This window comes from Gigantopelta aegis, chromosome 3 (genome assembly GCF_016097555.1).
Source record: "Gigantopelta aegis isolate Gae_Host chromosome 3, Gae_host_genome, whole genome shotgun sequence".
NCBI lineage: Eukaryota > Metazoa > Mollusca > Gastropoda > Neomphalida > Peltospiridae > Gigantopelta > Gigantopelta aegis.
The window spans coordinates 34,925,880-34,947,374 of NC_054701.1; the positions used below are offsets into that span (position 1 = coordinate 34,925,880).

A 21,495-nucleotide genomic window follows, 5' to 3' on the forward strand; every position below is an offset into this window, starting at 1 on the left:
ACCACACATACTATGTACGGTCTTTGATATACCAGTCACGGTCCACTGGTTAGGATGGGGGAAAACACAATCAGAAAATGGGGCCTCTGAGATGATTTGATCCTATGATGCAAGCAGCTTGGTCGAGTGCTCTACTGCTGACAGAACTAGATCCTACTCCAAATTGTGGATGAATGTACATTTCAGTAGGTTTCATAAAGGTACTAAAAAGGTACTAAAAAAAATTTGTGCAAGATTTTTGTGTGTATCACAAGTCAAATTTTACAGAAACAATGTTTTCAGTCATCTGTGATAACAGTAATATAATACTAGCAAAGAATTTTAACAAAAAGTAATGGCCGCAGGGCTTCTAGATTATGGTAGCCCCACTCCTATGGCTAGTGATATTCAATGTTGGGCTAGTAAATATCTACTGTTGCCATGCTAGATGGCTAGTGAATTTTTTTTTTTTTAATTTAAATGTTGCAGTTGTCTTATTTTGTAAATATATAAATATCCTGTCCCCACCCCTACCCCCAATGTTAGTGTTTTTAAGCTGTATCTCCCTCTTTAGGTGATTTATCTGATTATTACTATTAGTAAAAATTTATTAACTTAAAGTAAAGTAGGGCCTGTGAATTTTTAATCGTGGCTAGTAAAAATTTATATCACTGATCCATGGCTAGTGGACTTCATAAAAAATTTAGAAGCCCTGATATGGCCCTTAATTAATTTTGTTGACTGTATGTACATTTCAGTTTGTGTTGTATAATTATATAGATGAGCACAAAGGTGGCTACATTAAATGAGGTAATTTGAGCCGGTTTAACTAAACACAACTCCGTGTTTGGTAATAACAAAATATGTCACGCACATCAAGCATTAGTATTTAGTGCTTATTAGTAGGCGTGCAAGTAGTAATTTTTGTTGGCTACTGTTGCCATGACAGTTGCCTAACTCTCATTCTTACAAGTATATATATATCTCTCTCTCTCTCACTGTTCAGCAGATGTAGCCACTTTTTCAAACGACATCCTGTTTTCAGAGATAATGAGCTTCCTGGTATTAAAGTTTCATTGTAGTTTTAAATGGCAAAGTCTGAAGCATTTCTGCATTTAACTAATATCATTTGGTATTTACATTAAAAAAAATACATACAGGTATTTTTTATGTTGAATAGGGATTATTTCTGTAATTGTTTTTGCAATGGCATCTTTGTATTTGTCAAAATAATTTAAATAATTCCTTTTTCCCTCGGTGAATGTACAACATTATTGCTAATCCATGCTTTTAGTTTGATTATCTTAGCCATTGTAAATTCACATCATTCAGTCTTCCTGAGAACTGATGTTCATGTAATGTGTATGGCCATGTGATCAGAAGGCATAAAAATTTAAATTTGAGGCTAGCTAGCCTAGGTGATTTACTGATTTTGTAGTATTCCTGTGAGAAGTTCTGTGGTCAGGTTCATCAACATTATAAGAAATGGATTCAAGTACGGTAAGCTTGGTTAAAAAAAAAATAATAATAATAATAAGCCTCTATTGTCAAATATCAAATAAATTAATATATTACCGTATATCTTCGCCTGTAAGTCGATCTCGGCTATAAGTCGAGTCCCTAATTTCAAGCCCTGAAAACTTATTTTTTTATTGACCCGTTTATAAGTCGACCCATGAAAAACAACTTATAAATATTGAAGTATTTCTTATTTTCAGCACATAAGAACAATAATATACAATATTTGAACAAAAGAAAATTATTTTACAAACTTCAGTTTTCACGTTTTGTACATCGCAATCAAACTACATAGCATCAAAACGAAACATTCCCTTAGTAGATAGTGAAAGCTGTTTGACTGTCACCGTATAGCACTGTACAGCATGGTTTTGTGCACAGACAACTTTATTTATAAACACTGACAACAAATCACTACGATAAAACTGAAAGTATCAGTTAATCACATGTTTTGCCGCCATATTAATACATGTAAGGAGGACAACTCTGGAAAGTACACTGGTTTTGTACCAAATGATGTATGTCCCTATTGCTCTAGTGAACTGTTGAGATCAGTCTAATCTGTTTTAAGGGAAAGCTCAGTAATATTCATGAAGTTAATCACCGACAAAACATTGTTTGAACAACCATTAATGCCAGTGACCAGATTTCAAAATAAACTCAGGTAACAGGTAGTTAGTATTGTTTACATTTTTGCTATTAGTGATGACTGTTATTTTAACTAAGTGGACTGTTCTCTTGGCATGTGAGAGATCGCACGCCTTTTTGCATAACCGAAACCGTTCTAATGCCAAAAAAAAGGTTATACAAAATAAATGTGTCAAATTAACATATTTGAGTATAAATACAGGGCATACTTCACCAATAAAACTTGTAAAATAATCCCCAAAACGGTAATATTTTTGGGTGAAATTTTTTTTACCCTCTTATAAGTCGACACACACACACACACACACACACCACACACACCCCCCCCCCCCCCCCCCCCCCCCCCCGAGTTATAAAATAATTTTTGGGTGAAAAAAAATCGACTTATAGGCGAAGATATACGGTAATCAAATTTCAGAAAATGTCATGTGAAATCATATATATAATGCAACAACAGTTAATGCAGAATATTTCAAGCTGACTTGTCTAGTAGGCAAATTTTATTTTAATTTGGCTAAAAGAAAATAGTTTTTTTTTTTTTTTTTTTAGATCATTTGACAAAACTTTCTGACCACCCAGAGCTAGCCCTAAAATGTTAGTTCTATTCCATTCATTCAATTGATTATTGATTGTAATTCCATTTTCACATTATAAAAAAACAAACAATATATATATATGTTTCCACTCATACCAAGATAATGTTTGCTTGCTGTGATCAGCCTTTCTGTGAATGCTTGAACCACATCATGGGGTCACATAATTTGTTGAGAAACATTTTGGTAAGCAATGAAGGAAGGAAGGAAATGTTTTATTTAATGACCCACAACACATTTTATTAACAGTTATGTGGGGTCAGACATGGTTAAGGACCACATAGATATTGAGAGGAAACCCACTGTCGCCACTTCATGGGCTACTTTTTTCGATTAGCAGCAAAGGATCTATTATATATACCATCCCACAGACAGGATAGTACATATCGTGGCCTTTTGTTAAACCAGTTGTGGAGCACTGGCTGGAACGAGAAATAACCCAATAGGTCAACCGACAGGCATCAATTCCAGAATGACCGTGCATCAAGCAAAAGCTTTACCACAAAAAAAACATGACTTGTTATTGCAAATATATTTTTTTGAAAGGTCAAATTGTGGAATTTTATATTGTGAAAGTAATCCATAGATTTCAAACAGTGGCAAATTACGTTTTTCATAGGCTAGGCTCTTTAACTGTTAATTATTCATTATACAGTAAAAACCCACCTAACGACCATGCTGGTACTAAGACCACCCTGCTATAGAGACCAGTATTTTAAAGTACGGAATATTTCCTTATTATTTTATAGTAAACTACACCTGTATTTAGACCACCCCACTATTACGGAATTCGACCAATAAAGTCAGACCCAATGGTCGTTTTCAGTGCATTTGGACCACACAAATGCGACCACAGCATTTATTGGTCATGTCACATAAACGACAAACAATAAATAACATGTAAAATCATGCCTAGTTGTCCACGCTATGGTGTTAAAGTTGATTGCAGGTATATGCAGGGTTTCTGCCAGATGGTAAAACAAATGTGCATGGCACCATGCCCAAATATTTTTTAAGATTTTTTTTTTTTAAGTTAACCTTTTGACAAAATTAATTACTTTTATCATTACTGTATGATTGTCTTAACCCTAACCCTAATCATAGTCCATTTTCTTTCCTGGGGAGGCCCCCCATACCCCCTGTTTACTGTGGTTGCATTAAATTCCATAGTGCCATACCCAAAAATTTCTTTCTGGCAGAAACACGGATATGTGTTGCTCAAATTAGCAATTAAAACTAACTTTTTAATTCAAGTGATCGCTCTACCAGTGAGGTGCAGTTTGCCCCTAAATAGGCTTGAAGTATCAAGAACTCATGTAGAATTCTATTTTACTCTGTGACATAATTTCCCTTAGTTCTGTCATCTACCGGTAGTGGGCATCTTTCTTCTGCTGATTCGATAGTTTGATTGTAAATCGATAGCAATTTATTTATAGAATATTAACTTACATCAGCAAGAGTTTAGTCTAAATCATCAGTTTTTTTAGCAGCCACACATAAAATACAATAGTGTAAATCTTTACCACACATTTTGAACACTAAATTCACAAGCAGTTAATCTCTATTATCTGCTTTAATAGTACTGTTAGATAAGGTTAATTCATTAATTTTGTTTATGTATTTTGATCTCAGAACAGATATCTATTACTCATCATTGTGTGTTTAGATTATCGCTGTTTTAATTATACATGTATGTATACATTATTGTTCAGCTTTTTGCTTTAATATTTAATGTTGGAATGTTGCTGTTGAGTTGGTTTCCATGGGAGAAAGAACTGATTCTTTGTAAATCATTAACAGCATGACATTCTGTAATTGCCTTTCACATTTAATTGGCATAAATGTGTGTGGGGGGTGGGGGGTGGGGGGTGTAGTTGGTGATGTTTGATCAGTGAAATTAGGTGCTGAATGAATGTACATAAAATATTCTAATATTCTTAGCTCCTTTATTGTCTGGGTGTTGTTGCAGATATATAACGTATATATGTATATATATGACTGATGCTTACCAGCTTTGACAATTACAATATTTATGGAACACAGTATGTCATGTGCAAGCTTTTGAAACCAAACTGTGCACTAATGAACATATTTTTCACAAAAGATTACATACATATTAACCAAGTACATGTATTTTAAATATATATATATATATATATATATATATATATATATATATATATATATATAATAACTGAACAAAAAAAACAAAAAAAGAAACTTCCGATTTGTACATATAGTATTTGTTGTGTTAAAGAATTCATTGTGTAATGAAATTGTATAGGTAGTATTAGCCTTGAGCTGTATTATCAGGATTCATGAATTTTATCGATTATTTTTGCACTGTTAATCATCGACAACGTGAAATTCAATTTGCACGTGCATGCATGGTTCGACATGTCCCGTGTAGTATTCGGTCAATTTGTTTTACTTGTCTTACGCGTCAATTTATGCGAACGGGCGATTGGCATGCTTGATGCTGGCATGTCGACAGAAGACGTTGCAAGGCATGTTGGGAGTTCTAGTCTTCGCGTAAGATTTCGAACGACGGGAAGCACCAACGACTTGCGCCGAAATGGATGTCCACGTGTTACAACGCATGGTCAAGACCACTTTATCATAAACACGCATTTGCACAATCGATTCCAAACTGCCACTGCTACTGCTGCTAACACACCTGGGCTTCATAATAACTGAATCAGTGGGCAAACTGTTCGTAATCGTCTGCGGGAGAACGGTTTACATGCACAACGTTTTAACGCAACATCATCGTCTAAATCGTCTTAATTGGGCACGTGTACACACACGTTGGATACGGCGACGCTGGAATACCGTTCTTTTTTCGGATGAATCCAGATTTTCTTTACAACGCGATGATGGCAGGGTGCACGTCTACCGTAGGAGAAATGAACGCTATGCTGACTGTTGTGTTCTTGTGGGGGTTGTGTCATGGTCTGGGCAGCCATTGCCCATGGTTATCGTTCACCACTAGTCGTCATTGATGGCAATTTAAATGTTCAACGTTGCCGCGTGACATTCTCACTCATCACGTCTTTCCTCTGTTCCATAACAATGCCAACATCTCGATTTTTCAGCATCATAATGCCACCTCTCATACAGCTAGAGAGACTGTATATTTCTTAGGACAAATAACATTGATTTCATTGATGACTGGCCCGCTAAAAGTCCTGATCTCAACCCCATCGAGTATGTCTGGGATAGTCCCAACCCACCCGCTAACGTCAACGAACTTCGTCAAGCACTCATTCAGGAATGGAACAATATTCCACAGGCAGAAATCAACACTTTAGTCAATTCTATGCGCCTGCGATGCACTGCAGTGGTCAATTCAAGAGGTGGTCATACCCGTTATTAAGTGGGTGGGTTTTTTTTAACCCCTACCCCAGTTTTCTGTTAACCTATGGCCATGATTTTTGCACCAAACGGTGCATCATGGAACACTCTTTAAACGCATATATAACAATTATTCCCCCGGTTTGTTTTCATCAAGTTATGTTCAAGCAAAGTTAGCGGAAGTTTCTTATTTTGTTTATTATATATATATATATTATATATTTTAGCTCTGTGTATCAATTGACACTCACCAATATCTTAACTGTCTACGCACTATAATGTTAAACATTTGCAGTTTTGAATCATTTGTGTTTTTTTAATAGAAGCTTCCATTATTGCTGAAATAAACGCTTGAGTTATGACAAGAATAAGTTTAATGAACTGAACACAGAAAGTTATTTCAGACACAAACCGGGATTAACCCGTAAGAACCTGGGACATTTACTGGGATCAAATAGATTTATTTGATTTATCTTTTTAATTGTTTTCTGTTGTTCGTCTGTCTGGCTGACCCATTGATATACAGTTAAATGGCAGAAAAGGCACTGAAATAAGCTGTAATGTGAAAATAAACTGTAATCAAAGTCTGCGCAAGTGAGTCAAATTAAAGTAATACCCATTTCAGGCAGACAAGTTTTCCTTAATTTCAGGCATGCTTTCACATACTGGGATGTAGCAGTCAGTTGGAATGTTTTATTTTTAGATGCACTGTTCAGCCAAGTTCATTATCTGAAACCAATTACAGTTCTTGCAGAGACTACATTTATTTTGTATGTGATGGAGATCTTTCTGATATACCGGTACAGCATATAGAAAAATGTACTAAATAGAATCCATAATGTATATTTGCTGCTAAACCTGTATTCTGTAAACTGCTTACCAGAGGTGCTTGCATCATAAGATCACGAATCACCTCAGTGGACCTATTCTCTGGTTGGGTTTTTGGACCCAACTAGTGCACCACGAACGGTATGTACTGTTCTGTCTTTGGGAAAGTACATATATAAAAGATCCCTTACAACTAATGGGAAAATGTAGCAGGTTTCCTCTTTAAGACTGTATGTCAGGATCATCAAATATTTGACATCCAATAGCTGAGAATTAATAAATCAATGTGTTCCAGTGGTGTCATTACATCAGGCCTTGTTTCATCAACACTGGTGAATTAAAAGGGTGGGTGACCAATTATTTCTTATTCCGACTAATTCTCTAGACCTTGATTATGGAAATTTTTTTTAAAGCTTCCTTGCTGTTAACTAATAGTAATAATAGCCTATGTGATGGTTACAGGTTTGTTCTTTGATTAAACTACGTTTAGCCACTGATTAAACATTAAGAAATGTTGCTTGCATTCTTCTCTTACAACTAGTGTGGGTGGGGGGGGGGGGGGGGGGGATAATATATTGGAGGAACAAAGGGTTTCAGTTTTAATTGTTATTTATAACTGGTAGTTACCAAGTTTTTTCCGTCAGGTTTCTTAACTGCATATTTTTTGTATTTTAACCTAAATTGTACCTGCTATACCTTATCACTTTCTTTTTTTTTTTTTTTTTTTTTTTTTTTTAAACAGCATTGAATGTCCGCTATTTATTTTATTTCAGGCTTTTCCTTTTAAATTTATCTCTACTATTTTTACATCTTTCTAGATACCAAATGTCATAGCTGATCTTAATGGCTTAAAATCAATCTCAAGTCTGCTATAAATAATATTTACAACTGTTGTGCAAAAAAGCAATCTTTGGATGATCATAAAAATTTACATCTTCATCAGATTTGGAATATTAACTTCATGGCAGTGATTTGAAATACATTCAGGATAATGATTTCTCTTCTGGTGTCTTCATTGGTGTGTACCATTAATCGAAACAACCAGAGTGAATATGTTATCTCACAAAACTACCAAAGTGATGATACATGTACATAAATGAGTAATCAATAAGTCATTTCCCGTTATTTTCATTTCCCGTTATTTTCATTTCACAGTTGCATATTTATATGTAAACATAGAAATTGTAAGTGTGTTGGGTGCTTACTTATTTCTTTTGCTCACAAATGCATTGTAATTAACTTAAAAAAGAATCAATTTTCATGATGGCAAATTTATAGTCTGTTTTTGACATATATGCAGTTTTTCTGCCAGAAAGAAATTTTGAGGTATTATGGAATTGAATGGAACCACAGTCGACATGGGGATAATGGGGGCCTCTCCCCAGAAAGAAAATGGGTTATGTTTTGGGTTAGGGTTAAGAAAATCATACAGTAATAATAAGAGTAATTTATTTTGTCAAAAGGTTAACTTCAAAAAAAAAAATCGGCAAAACATTTGGGTGTGGCCCCATACCCATTCTACCTTCTAGCAAAAACCCTGATATGACTTATACTTGTGTAACTATACGTACTTACAATGCTTAAACCAGGGATTTATACAGACGTTGAGTGGGTCTGAACATAGGCCCCTTTCCAAAAGAAAGTGGCACTGGAAATTCCCAATTTCTTTGCTAAAAATTACCTATATATATATATATATATATATATATATATATATATATATATATATATATATATATATATATATATATATATTTAATTATGTCTGTTTGTCAAATCATTTTGATGTATTTTGATCAAATACAATGGGATGTAGGTCATACCAATATTAATTTAACAGTGGTGTACTGTATCAATCGGTCACCTGAAAACAATATCTCAATTATAATTAAATCACACTAATATTTCCAATTTCATCGGACATGGGGTCATGACGACAAAATCTTGGGTAAATAAATGTTAAAACACCTGCTTTGTGGATTGAGGTCATTGTCTTTCTATTTCCCTGCAACACAAAAGAAATTAATGTGTCAGCTGATTGGTACTTGTATCTGTACATGTTAGTGCAAGTCAGTTGACAGTCCACTCCAATAGTTTGCATAGAATTCTCATATAACCTTTTTTATTACAAGTAGAAGGAAAGTAACATTTCTTAGACAACAACTCAGTACATTTTATAAACTATGGCTAGTGGACAAACTAGAAAATATGCTGTCCCTGCATAATTCTTAAATGTGTTGCAGTTTGCAGACCAACACAGACCAAAGAAAACTTAGGGCAGTATTGTCGGAGATGGTCTGCTTTGGAAAGACCATCTGCGACCATATTCCCATTAAATTTTCTTTGGTCCGAGTCGATCTGCATTGGTTGGTGTCCTAGTAGAGATTTTATCGAACCAGGCTTTACCAGCAAATACAAGGAAACGTACAACTAAACAAACTCTGAGGTGTGAGACCTTTTGCCACCATTTTGGTATGTGTTAGTTGTCTTCTGGTATTGATTGGCCATTGTTAAATGAATTTGGAGCAAGTTATAGTTTTGTTTCTAATTAAATGATCTCTTGTGAGAAATTATGTTCCAACCCAAAGAAAATTGTCTTGAGTTTTTACACTTTGTTTTGGATAATGGCTGTCCAGTTCCAGAAGCTGAATTTTTTTTAATGAACACATACGGAGTAAAATGTTCATTTTCTGTCTTGGCTGTCCATAAGGCAAGGTTTCCGGACTACTGGAGTCCAGATTATTAAGGTCTAACTGTAGTCAAGTCCCTCTGGAGATTGTAAAAAATATTTTTTTTCCTGCATAATTATTACGATTGTAACCTATTGGTTACTGACTGTAAAGAAAACTTGTAAATATGCAATCTCATTTCTAAATAGCTTTTCTAAATAAGGCAATTTTGCCCACGTTGCATGCAATTGTTTAATTCAAAGTAGATTTCCACCACAAACTGGTTATGGCATAATGGGACTATTTTTAGCATATTGTTCAACTGATGTAATATTTTCTAAATTGACTTCAGAATTCAATATTCGCCGAGCTATATAGTAATCGCCCAGAACTGCATAAAATTGTCAGCATAATTGTCTAGCAGCCAATTTATAAAAGGCAGTCCGCAGTTTGTACAAGTAACCTTGGTTGATACTGAATAGTAGACATTTGCAGTAATTTGTTGTGCACTAATGTAATATATAATTAATACATTTTTAGAATACTTGATTGCTGTAAATTGAAAAATAAATAAAAAATAAGGTATTTGAAAAGTATGTGGGCAGGAGGAATGAATAAGTGCATGTTTTATCAGGTGTCAGACAATGGTAAAATAGGCCGTAAGAAACCGTTATAGCCAAGTCAGAACAAAAAACATAACCATGTCAGGCATTCTGCCAGAAAATAATTTGAGGGCATGTAATAATAATAAAGAAACCCAGACAACTATGCCCCTACCAGGTGGTTATATATTTTAAATGCTTTGAAATTGGATACAGCAATTCATGCACTTTGACACATTTTTATACACCCGTCTATGATGGGCCGTATTAGGTACGGCGTTGTCTGTCCGTCTGTTAAATTTTTCTTGTTCGGAACATATCTTACATACAGATGCATACAGGACAATCAGACCTCACATGTAGGAACAACTTGAGATGGTGTTGTGTCGTGTACTATTACTAGGTCACTGTGACCTACTTTTCATGGTCTACTGCACATAACAGTAAATCCTTGTCTGGACCATATTTTGCATACTATTAGTTACGCGGTTTTTACCAGGGCGTACAATCCAGTACGCCCTGGCAAAAACTGCGTAACGAATTTATTACCTTTTAGATCTTTTTCAAACATTTTGAACAAATCACACAAAGATTTTTAAGGTTTAAAATATTTTTATAAGATAAAATTTCAAATAAAACACAAAAATATAATTTTTTAAAGGAATGCAGCTTTATATGAATTTTAGAAATATACTAACATTTTTAAAAAACTATTTATACACTAAGATATGCCATTTACCAGATAATACTATACAAATTAAAATGCTATAACACTAACTGAAAATATTTCTACTTTTATCAGGGTAATACAAATCACTAATCTAGGTTTAACTACAAACATTTTTATCTTTAATTATTAATTTAAGTGAATTATCCAAGTTGATTTAATATGTATGAAATGTTCAACTTCTGTTATTAATGCAGAAAATGTTAATAAATAGAACATTTTTTTATTAATATTCTTATTCGCCATTGAAGCGAGCTGTCAAACGCAGACGATTTGTAAACAAAGGGGGGCAACTCTTATCACCTTAATGACACGGGTCTTGTCAATTTATAAATAAAAATTATTACACGGAAAACTACCAAACAACTGATTACACTCGGGCACATAGATATTTATCAACCTATACTTACCCGTATAACATTCCAAAGAATGCATGTCATGCGTTTTTCAAAGAAATAGTTTTGTTATAGTTCGGTCACCTACACAGTAATAGTTCCCGCCATTAAATTTACAATGCAGTAGCATGAGTATGCGAAAATCTATATTTTTTGGTTATAACATGTTCAAGAAAGTATGTATTTAAAAATAATAAAGTAATAAAAAAACACTTGCCATAAATCGCAATCTCTTTCAAACAGAATTCAATACGTATTTTCTAGTTTAAGAGCTGAGGTGCGAGAGTGAAAAAACAAAACGATAACCATTTCTGCAGAACTTACAAAGCGGAAGTCACGTGCAAATTTTGTATTGGTGCCCAAATTCTGTATTGACCCGGAAAATGACACTGTGTACCTTTGGTATGGATTAGCTATTGACCAATCAAAACGCATGAAATTTATCTAAAAGGTAATAAAGATGCATACAGAACCATCAAACCTCACATGTAGGAACAACATGGGATGGTGATGTGTCACATAGTATTATTAGGTCACTGTGACCTACTTTCAACTTGGGATGGTGGTGTGTCACATACAATTACTAGGTCTCTGTGTTGCAGATAAATCAAATAATTTGTCTATATTATGAACATCATATGGTTTTCCATCAAACACCTGACGGGCGTATCATGTATCTCACCAGTACTCTTGTTAACAGCAGTTCTCCTACTGTCATCTGTATAAATTGATTTCCCAGATCCCTCTGTACCCTCTGGCAGAAACCCTGCATGTAATCCATGTTACAGGTACCAATATTGTGAAATATTAACAAAACATTTTGTTACAGTTTGGAAATGCTCATTTGTAATTTCTGTACACATACATGTATTGAAGCTGCATAAAATAAAAGTAGCATTTTGTGTAAGTAGTATACACATATATTTTAAAGAATTGTATTATTACTGCAGTTGATGAAGAGAGTTATTAATATAACGTTTTTTTCTTAATACAACATGTCAGAATTATCAAATGCTTGACATCCAGTAATCGGTGACTAGTGATATTGTAAACAAAACAAAGTTTAATGGTCTTGTTCAGTTAAACTTTAATTTTATTCAGATTATTCATATTTATATTTTAAATTGAAAACCATAATGAGCACAAGTATTACCTAAAGTCTCAGGTAGTGTTGTTTATTTGTATATACAATGTATTAAAGTGTTTCCATGTAAACGTTCACATGAAGATAACAAGAAATCATGTCTCTTTATTTATTATAGTTGGATAATGCTGATGAGCAAGCTGCCCAAGTACGAAGAGAGCTTGATGGACGGTTACAGTTAGTTGAAACCATGGCACGGGTGAGTTCAGAGCAGTTCGTGTACCGTAGTTATTTACATACATGTACCCCTATTATTGTGTGTGCTATTGTGCTTATGTCATTGGTTTTTTTGTGATATAAAAAGCATGCTGGTTATTATTTTTGGTGATAGATGGTTACAGTTAGTTGAAACCATGGCACGGGTAAGTCCTGAGCAATTCATGTAGTTAGTTAGTTACATACATACATGTACCCCTATTATTGAGTAGGTAGTGTGCTGTTGTGCTTGTGTCATATGTTTTTTTGTGATATAAAAATCACACTGGCTATTATTCATCTACATGTATTTTTGGTGACAGCTGCAGGTTTGCCAAGTTTCTGTGTTGTAATTTGACACCTTTGCAATATTAATAATAGTAATTTAATAATGTTCATGTCATTTTAAAAGAAATAGTAATAAACCAGAAATCACACTGCTTATTATTCATCTATTTGTATGAAGTTTTTTTGGGGTGGGTGTTTTGTGTGTTATGTGGTTTTGTCTGTTTTTATAACCGCCCTTGAAACCTCTGTGTTATGAATAATGCTGCCACTAATAACTTGGCGGCCACTTTTATCTCTGCTTTTACATCAGCTTAGCTGAATATAATAACAATTTAAAGGGCTGCAATAGCTGCTGTATTTTTAGTAACAAACAAAACACTACATAGCTGATGTCGGGTGTCTGTTATCTTTCACATTAAGAGTCGGTTTATTCAGCATGTGTAACTTGTCCTAACAAAATGTTATGCCTAATTTGTAATAAAATTAGAATAGTTGATTGCAAAGCACATTCAACACTTAATTGGCATCATGCCCACAAATCTATTGATTGACTTGTTATGGATGCAATTTATGATGAATAAATATTATAAGGTCTGTCTGTGTGTGTGTGTGTGTGTGTGTGTGTGTGTGTGTGTGCTCTACATATACTCTTCAAAAAAAGAAATGACATTGATTTTCATAGTTTAATTTAAAAAAAACCTGTCGGACATAATACAAGCAACCAAAGATCAAGATGCCATGGGAAGGGGATTACTCTGTACAACACGTTGTGGAATGTTCTGCCACTCATGCTGCAGTGCCGTAAGAAGTTGTGGAAGTGTCTGAGGTGATAGATAACTCCTGCACAGCTCTGATCCAGTGCATCCCATAGATATTCTATTGGGTTTAAATCCAGTGAACGGGCAGGCCAAGGTAATGTCTGGACATTATGGCACTGCAAAAACTCCTGACTATCATGTGCAGCATGTGGTCTGGCATTGTCATGCTGAAACATTCAACCGCTGATGTTCATGTGCAGAATGACATGATGCTGCAGGATCTTGTCTCGATATCTGATGCCCATGAGTGCACCTGCCACATGCAAAAGAGCCATCCTACCACCATGATTGATCCCTGCCCACACCATGACACTGCCACCACCAAAACGGTCGACTTGTTGCATGGAGCATAACGTTCCCCTCGACGTCTATAGACGTGTGTGCATCCATTAGCATGTGATAAAAGAAAACGAGACTCATCTGAGAACAAAGTAGTCCTCCACCTGACACGTGTCCATCTCATCCTCTGCTGGCACCACTGCAGACACTCCACTAAATGATGTGGGGTCAAAAAACGTTATGTCGCACTGGTCTTCTAGGGAAAATTCCTCCCTCCCTCAGCCGATTACAAACTGTCTGGTAAGAAATTGTGCGTAGTCCAGGGATTTGTGTCGCTGTAGTTGTTGCTGTTGTGGTTCGATGTCAAAGATGAAACACCCGGATGTTCGATTTTAAGTGGCGGTGATTACTCTGGGACGACCTGAACTTGGCCTGTTATTAACACTTTGAGTGGTGTTGTACCGTGTCTTTGATTCTGTAAAAATAATCCAATAGCATTATTTTTACCAATGTCAAGTTTCGGTTTTTTTGAAGAGTATATTATAAATTTAATAAAATGAGGATACTCAATCATTCAGAACACCAATCACTTTGAATAACTGCAAATGGATTGGGAAAAACCATTTAATTAAAAATGTCTCCAGTTTGTTTTAAAAATTACCAAGTCCCTGGTATGCCCCATTTGTGTGTGTGTGTGTGTGTGTGTGTGTGTGTGTGTGTGTATGTGTGTGTCTGTAACGTCTGTAACGTCTGTATATGTTGTTGAATTGTAGAGTTATTCCGGTCAATGCAGAAAATTGCCTTGGAATTTGTAATTTACATACTTACAGTGAACCCTCTCTAAACCCATAACACTAAATAAATTGTCTGGTTTTAAGGGGCATCAGTTTAGAGAGGTTCTGTTTTGTACTGTGAAAACATCTGGTTTTGAGGGAATTCCAGCTTATAGAGGGTGCAGTTTTGAGAGGTTTCACTGTGTATATCATTATATATATATATATATATATATATATATATATATATATATATATATATATATATATATATAGGCCCTAATCTAGAATTGAAAAAGAGAAGTGACTTCTCCCTTCCAAGAAGAACGGAAAGAAGTGTGATAAAAAATAGGCAAAGTGAACATTTATCGCTACATTTTGTAACATTTTGCCCTGTTCCTCATTCAATCGGAAAAATTCTGAATTATACACTTTGTTCTAATCATAATATTTTGATATAAAATACTACTTCTGATAATAAAATTTAAACAAAACAGTTGTATGTTTTACTAAAAAAGTTATATTATTAAGTAGTTAATAATGTGTCGTTGTGTTAAAATGAAAGTATTAATTAGTATTTTCTGGCATTACTGACATGAATATGGCAGGGGATTAACAACACTTGACTGGCACGACATACGTTCATGTACAGTCTGGTGCCAAAGTAAAAACATAGTCCAACATACAGCGACAAGGTGCCAAGTGAGCTATGCCATCAGACATTTGTTGTGTAATTTTGTTTTTGAAATCATATTAGGTCCAAAATATTATGGCGACTTCAACTTCTCACTACTACTAATAACTTTGGCATAGAAAACCCTCATTTCACTGGTAAGATTAGGGCCTGATATATATCTACTTAATATCTTTCCCAGAAGTTGCATTACCAAAACAAATGACCCTAATTTAATTAATTCTACTTAAGCTTTTATATCTGCATTGCTGAATGTTGATGCAAATTGCAAGGGCTTATATCAATGTATTATTTAAAAGTTTGATTAATATGGGTTTTTGTTTGTGTCAGATGACTGATTAAGATTTAAGCTAAAGCATTATTTTAAATTATTTGACAATTATAGACTCGTCGTCATCCAAAGTTTGTTGTCAAAGAAATGGAAAGTATGTACGTGGATGAGCTGAAATCTTCCATCAATCTGCTCATGGCCAACCTGGAGAGCTTGCCTGTGTCAAAGGGAGGAACGGAGAACAAAATATCTATCCACAAACTTGGAAAAAGGTATAACCGGTAAGTTTATTATCTAGCAATTATATTAAATACACCCGTCAGAAAAAAAGCTAATATTTTAATGTCTTGCCTCTTTTCATATGTTAAGCCCAGTAATTAAAAAAACAACAAGTAGTACTGCATTTTGAATTTGATAGCTGAATTGCAAAAGAATCAATAAAACTTTAAAATCTAGACTCAATGCTTTAATAAAATCACACCCATGCAAATTGCGACTTTGCTAAAGTATAAGCACAGTTCTCCAAGGGTCTGATTCACTAAACTTATGCAACTGTGCAACCTCGCAATGCAATGTAAGGACAGCGCAAAGTTGCTTCAAAGAACTTTGTGAATTAAGTCCCAGATCTGTATTAAGCTTTTACATAATACTTTGATGTTCCCTGATCTACATATCTAAAATTTATATATACTGATGGACAAAAGAAACGTTACCCCAGTAAATTAGTGAAATATTTTAGCATTTTCAATAAAAAAAGAGATTTATTACTTTTTCCTTATCTGCATGAAATAGACATGGCAACCTGAATTCACAATCAATAGGGGTAGCGCTAACTGGGAAAGATGCACACGTGGGTTTCATGACATTCATCGTGCACGTGCATCCAATTTTGATTGCCATTTTGGTAGAAATTCTTGCTAGGATACCTTCAAACAAAAAAAACATCAAATTCCTTTTCAAAGAAACCATACAACAATTCTGCGTCTTGACAACAGTATCAGGGAATAAGCAATTGGTATGTTGCAGGCTGGTGCAAAGCAGGTAGACGTTGCTGACGATATCACATGGTGAGGATCATCATTTCCAGGCCATGGCAGCAATATTTGACGACCAACACTACTGCTGACTGGTAGATCTAGGGTAACCACACTGAGACATGACAAATTCATCTGGTTATGGCATATGCGTAATCAGTTCGAAACGCCTTCACATACTGCATCTGTGATCCCTGGTCTGCACAGGATTTCTCGTAGAACTGTATGTCGTTGTTTGGCTGAAGCTAGCCTACGCACAAGAAGACCCTACCGATGACCTATGCTGACTCAATGTCACCACCAACAATGTCTGGAGTGGTCACGACATCACCTGCGATGGAGATTCGTGACTGGCAGGAAGTCTTGTTTCCAGACGAGTCTCGGTTTACTCTACGTCATGCTGACGACCGCGTCTGAGTATATCGCAGAAGTGGTCGGAGATATTCGGACCCTTGTGTCTTGAGTCACGATCGTTTTGAGGGTGGAAGCATTGTGGTGTGGGGCGGGATTATAAGAAACAGTCGCACAGAACTTGTGTTCGTCAATGGAACACTAAACACTTGGCGTTATCGAGATCAAATCCTAATTCCACACGTGTTACCTTTTATGGCAGCTAACATTCTAGCAGGACAACGCTCGCGCCCATGTCACAAACATTAACATCGACTTCATCCATCAACAGAATGTGGATTGTTACCATGGCCGGCTCCCTGACCCGATCTTTCCCTGATAGAGTATCTGTGGAACCAGTTAGGCAGATAAGTGAGGAGACGACGTCAGCAACCAGAAACATTGGCAAAACTTATGAAAGCTTTGCGGCAGGAGTTGCAGCATATCCTCATGGAAAGGATCAACCGCCTGATAGTGTCTATTCGTCGCTGATGCCAGGTTGTAATCAACAACATGGTATCATTCACCTGTTATTGACTTTGTGAACTAGTGGTTTTGATGAAACAACTTTGGTAACGTAGCTTTGCGCTGACATGACAGTGACTAACTTGTCTTGTCATCCCCGATTGCAACATCATTTTATTTTATAATAATGAATTGAAATATATTAAATCTATATCATAATATACACATGTAACGTTTCTTTTGTCCCTCAGTATATGTGCTTAGGATTTGAGACTTTTCTTTCCCATTCTTTTCATAAAACAGTCTTTGACAGGTCGTAACTTTATAATCACTCTGTAATTTTAATATCTACAGGAAACATTTTGTTCAGTATCACGTCGCATTTCGCTACACAAGTTTCAGAGTTTTTGAGTAGAAATACCACTAATCAAATTTTTGAAAACAAAATGTTATCCTAGTGCGAGTCATATTTTTCCTGACAATTCATATAGGATCATCAAACTTTGAATGCAAGTACAACATGGGATTGGGTGTGTGTGTGTTGTGTACAATAACTAAATTACAGTGACCTGCTTTTAATGCATTACTTCCACATTGAAGAAAATCCTGGTTCGGACCATATCTTCCTTATCAGTTCATATAAGATCATCAAACCTTATGTGGAAGTACAATTTGGGATGATGGTATATTTCATATCATAACTAGGTCACCACAACCTACTTTGGATACGCATATTGTGTACCTCACCGGTACTCTTGTTTAATTTAATCATAGCAGTCCATATAACTTGACAAAATGCTTCCATGAGGTAATAACTTACAGCTCAACTATTATGGATATTATAGTCATTATTAGTGGATGAAAATTGAATTGATATCTGAATGTATTGCTGCTTTGCATGTTATTCAGGATACATTTTCTTTAAATTAATTATTTTCATGAAAAGAATATTTTGAAAAATTTTAAACATTTTTGGGTTGGGTTTTTTTTTTTGTTTTTTTTTTTTCAGAATATATGGAATATTATGTATTTTGTTATTAAGTATGATTTTTGTCTTAGGACTCAACATTCTTCCCTGTCTAAACTGGACATCAATGAGGATAATGAACCAGGGCTTTCCAAATTGGATGTGGTGCTATCATTTACACTGGAGGTAATGGTTTTGCTCTGTATTCATAATATTACTAGCTTGATAGGGTGTGATGGCATTACACTAAAAAGTATGACCGCTATGTATTTAGCCAACCCTCATACCTGAGGCTATACATACAGATGGCATTTATATATCCATTTCTATGTTACAAATATGGCCACATCTATTGATGTTGTATTTATGGACTTTATCTTTGTACGTAATATTTTGTTGACTGGACCAGAGCACAAAAAGATCTTTGGGAAGTGCAGCATCAGATAAGTACAAAGAAGATGGTTGGCAGTGCAGTTCCAGAGAACAAGCGATCGGAACAATAAGAAACTGTCAATAAGGCCTTGCATATTATGCATGCAGACTCCCATTAGTTTCTTGATAAGTGGGTTGTCAAAATCAGACCAATTTAATACAATTTTTAAAATTACTTATTTTGTAGACTGTTTAAACTGATGCATATTTTACTGGGTCTGGAAATCTCTCTGAACTATATTGATTAATCCTACTTTAAGTCTTTCATGATAGAAAAATGCTGTCAGAAACAGAACTCTATAAATATTGGCTCTGTTTGTTGTTTGACCTTGGGTGTCCAGTATTACTGGAAAAGGTGGCTATTATAGTCTCGGGTTTTCCTTTAATCTACTAACAGAGATACTTGTCCATAACATAGACAATAATTTCGTGTAATAAGACATTGATATTTCAAAATAAGAGAACAAATATATGACTACTGAGGAGAGAAGGAACTTGTGTCATCTATAATTTAAAGCAGGAAAAAAGTCTGCATTTCATCTTGAATTATGGAATCTGATACTTTTTGCTCCATATATATAATAGGTTTAATTGCACATAGAATATAAGTTGTTTACTCATTTGCAGAATATAAATTGAAATTGAACTTAACAAGTATATTTTACAATAATGAATTTGCTTACCCATTTACAATTTGCTAACAATATTTTCTTTGCCGTCTTAAAATCTGTCTAATGTTTGTATCAGTTGTGCAGTTTATTATTTTTCAGTCGTTAATCATGGGTAATGTTACACAAATCAAGGAATGACAATTCATTATGTAGTGCAACATATTGAGAGGCAGGATTTTGTATCCTGCTGTAAGTTATCAGGGAAGGTATTACTGTGCACAGTTATAACTTAATAACATCATAAATAAATAAAAATTCCTTTGGAATGTTTGTTTGGTTGGGAGGTTTTAATGATCATTGACATCAGTGTTTCTGCCAAAAAGGAATGTTTGGGTATTGCACTATGGAATTGATTGCAACCACAGTCAACGGTGGGGGGGGGCTCCCTCGGGAAGAAAAAGGGTTAAGTTTAGGATTAGGGTTAAGAAAATCATACAGGAATGATAACAGTAAATAATTTTGTTAAAAGGTTAACTTAAAAAACAAAACAAATCTGCAAAAACATTTGTGTATGGCACCATACCCATTTTATTCTCTTGCAGAAACCCTGAAATTGTTACTTTTGTTTTTTCTTTATCCAGGTGCATGTGATAGAAGTGAAAGGTTTGAAGTCATTAGCTCCCAATAAGATTGTGTATTGCACTATGGAGGTGGAAGGTGGTGAAAAGCTTCAAACAGACCAAGCCGAAGCATCAAAACCATGGTAATAATTATTTCTTTATTTAATATCAGTATTGATTTGGATATTTATGTTTATAGATAATAAGTATTTCCTTCTTTTTTTTTTTTACTTTATTACTTTCTCTGAAGTGATTCATAACAAGACATTGATAAATAGAGATTATTATACAAGCTTGTGTGTCGTACTGATTTTACGAGCGAGAGCGAGGGTAATACATGAATCCTGACATGAGTTTCGTAAAATCAGTACGACTCACATGCGAGTGTAATAATTTCTTTATTATCCATATTATTATTGTTGTTTTCTTTATGAATAACAAGACCCAACTCAAAATGTTTCAGCCACAACTAGGAGACGACGAAATGACATCACATTTTAAATGTACAATCTGAGCTAGGACTGGAGAAGCAACGTCATGTTATGACGTAGCTTCCCAAAATTACGTCATTACACTTGTTATTACACATGTGCTTTGTATGATTATTATTAACTCAGTTATGTTGAACCATATGGATAATAATACAAATTATAAACATACTTTACAGGTTGTGAATTTAGCAGGATTCCGTGTTTTCGTGATTCTCTAGATTGTGAATCGGAAGCGTAAAATTATGTGATGAAATCTCAAAATATCTATATTACATTAGTTTACGATTCCAGCAAAATCCTAACAGAAAATCCCCAAATTCAATGCCTGCTCTGTGTGTGTGTGTGTGTGTGTGTGTGTGTGTGTGTGTGTGTGTGTGTGTGTGTGTGTGTGTGTGTGTGTGTGTGTGTGTGTGTGGAATTTGTATTGTTTTATTTGCCTGTGAATATGTCTTTATAAGGTATGTCCATAATAATAAACAAAAAAGTCAGTAAGCAGCAATAAAAAAAAAGTGTTGACTTATTTTGACATTTAATCTGTGTTATGTTTTAGTTGGGACACACAAGGAGATTTCACAACAACACACCCCTTACCAGTTGTCAAAGTTAAACTCTATACTGAAAGTTCTGGGATGCTTAGTCTGGAGGATAAAGAGCTTGGAAAGGTTTGTTAATTTTTTTATATCCTCGATTCATATATATATATATATATA

The 21,495-nt window shown here is 34.8% G+C and overlaps 1 protein-coding gene across 2 annotated transcripts in view; it reads left to right on the forward strand.

The window, feature by feature from the left end:
• The window catches only part of LOC121367934 (calcium-dependent secretion activator 1-like), a 72,320-nt gene that overhangs the window by 17,496 nt on the left and 33,329 nt on the right, over positions 1 to 21,495 (forward strand). Inside the window, exons 2-6 of one of the 2 annotated variants that reach the window (XM_041492393.1) lie at positions 12,576 to 12,656; positions 15,890 to 16,056; positions 18,724 to 18,817; positions 20,316 to 20,437; positions 21,336 to 21,447. In XM_041492393.1, the coding sequence (XP_041348327.1) occupies positions 12,576 to 12,656; positions 15,890 to 16,056; positions 18,724 to 18,817; positions 20,316 to 20,437; positions 21,336 to 21,447 (576 nt within the window). The remainder of the gene's footprint in view (positions 1 to 12,575; positions 12,657 to 15,889; positions 16,057 to 18,723; positions 18,818 to 20,315; positions 20,438 to 21,335; positions 21,448 to 21,495) is intronic. The other variant, XM_041492394.1, reaches the window with a different exon arrangement.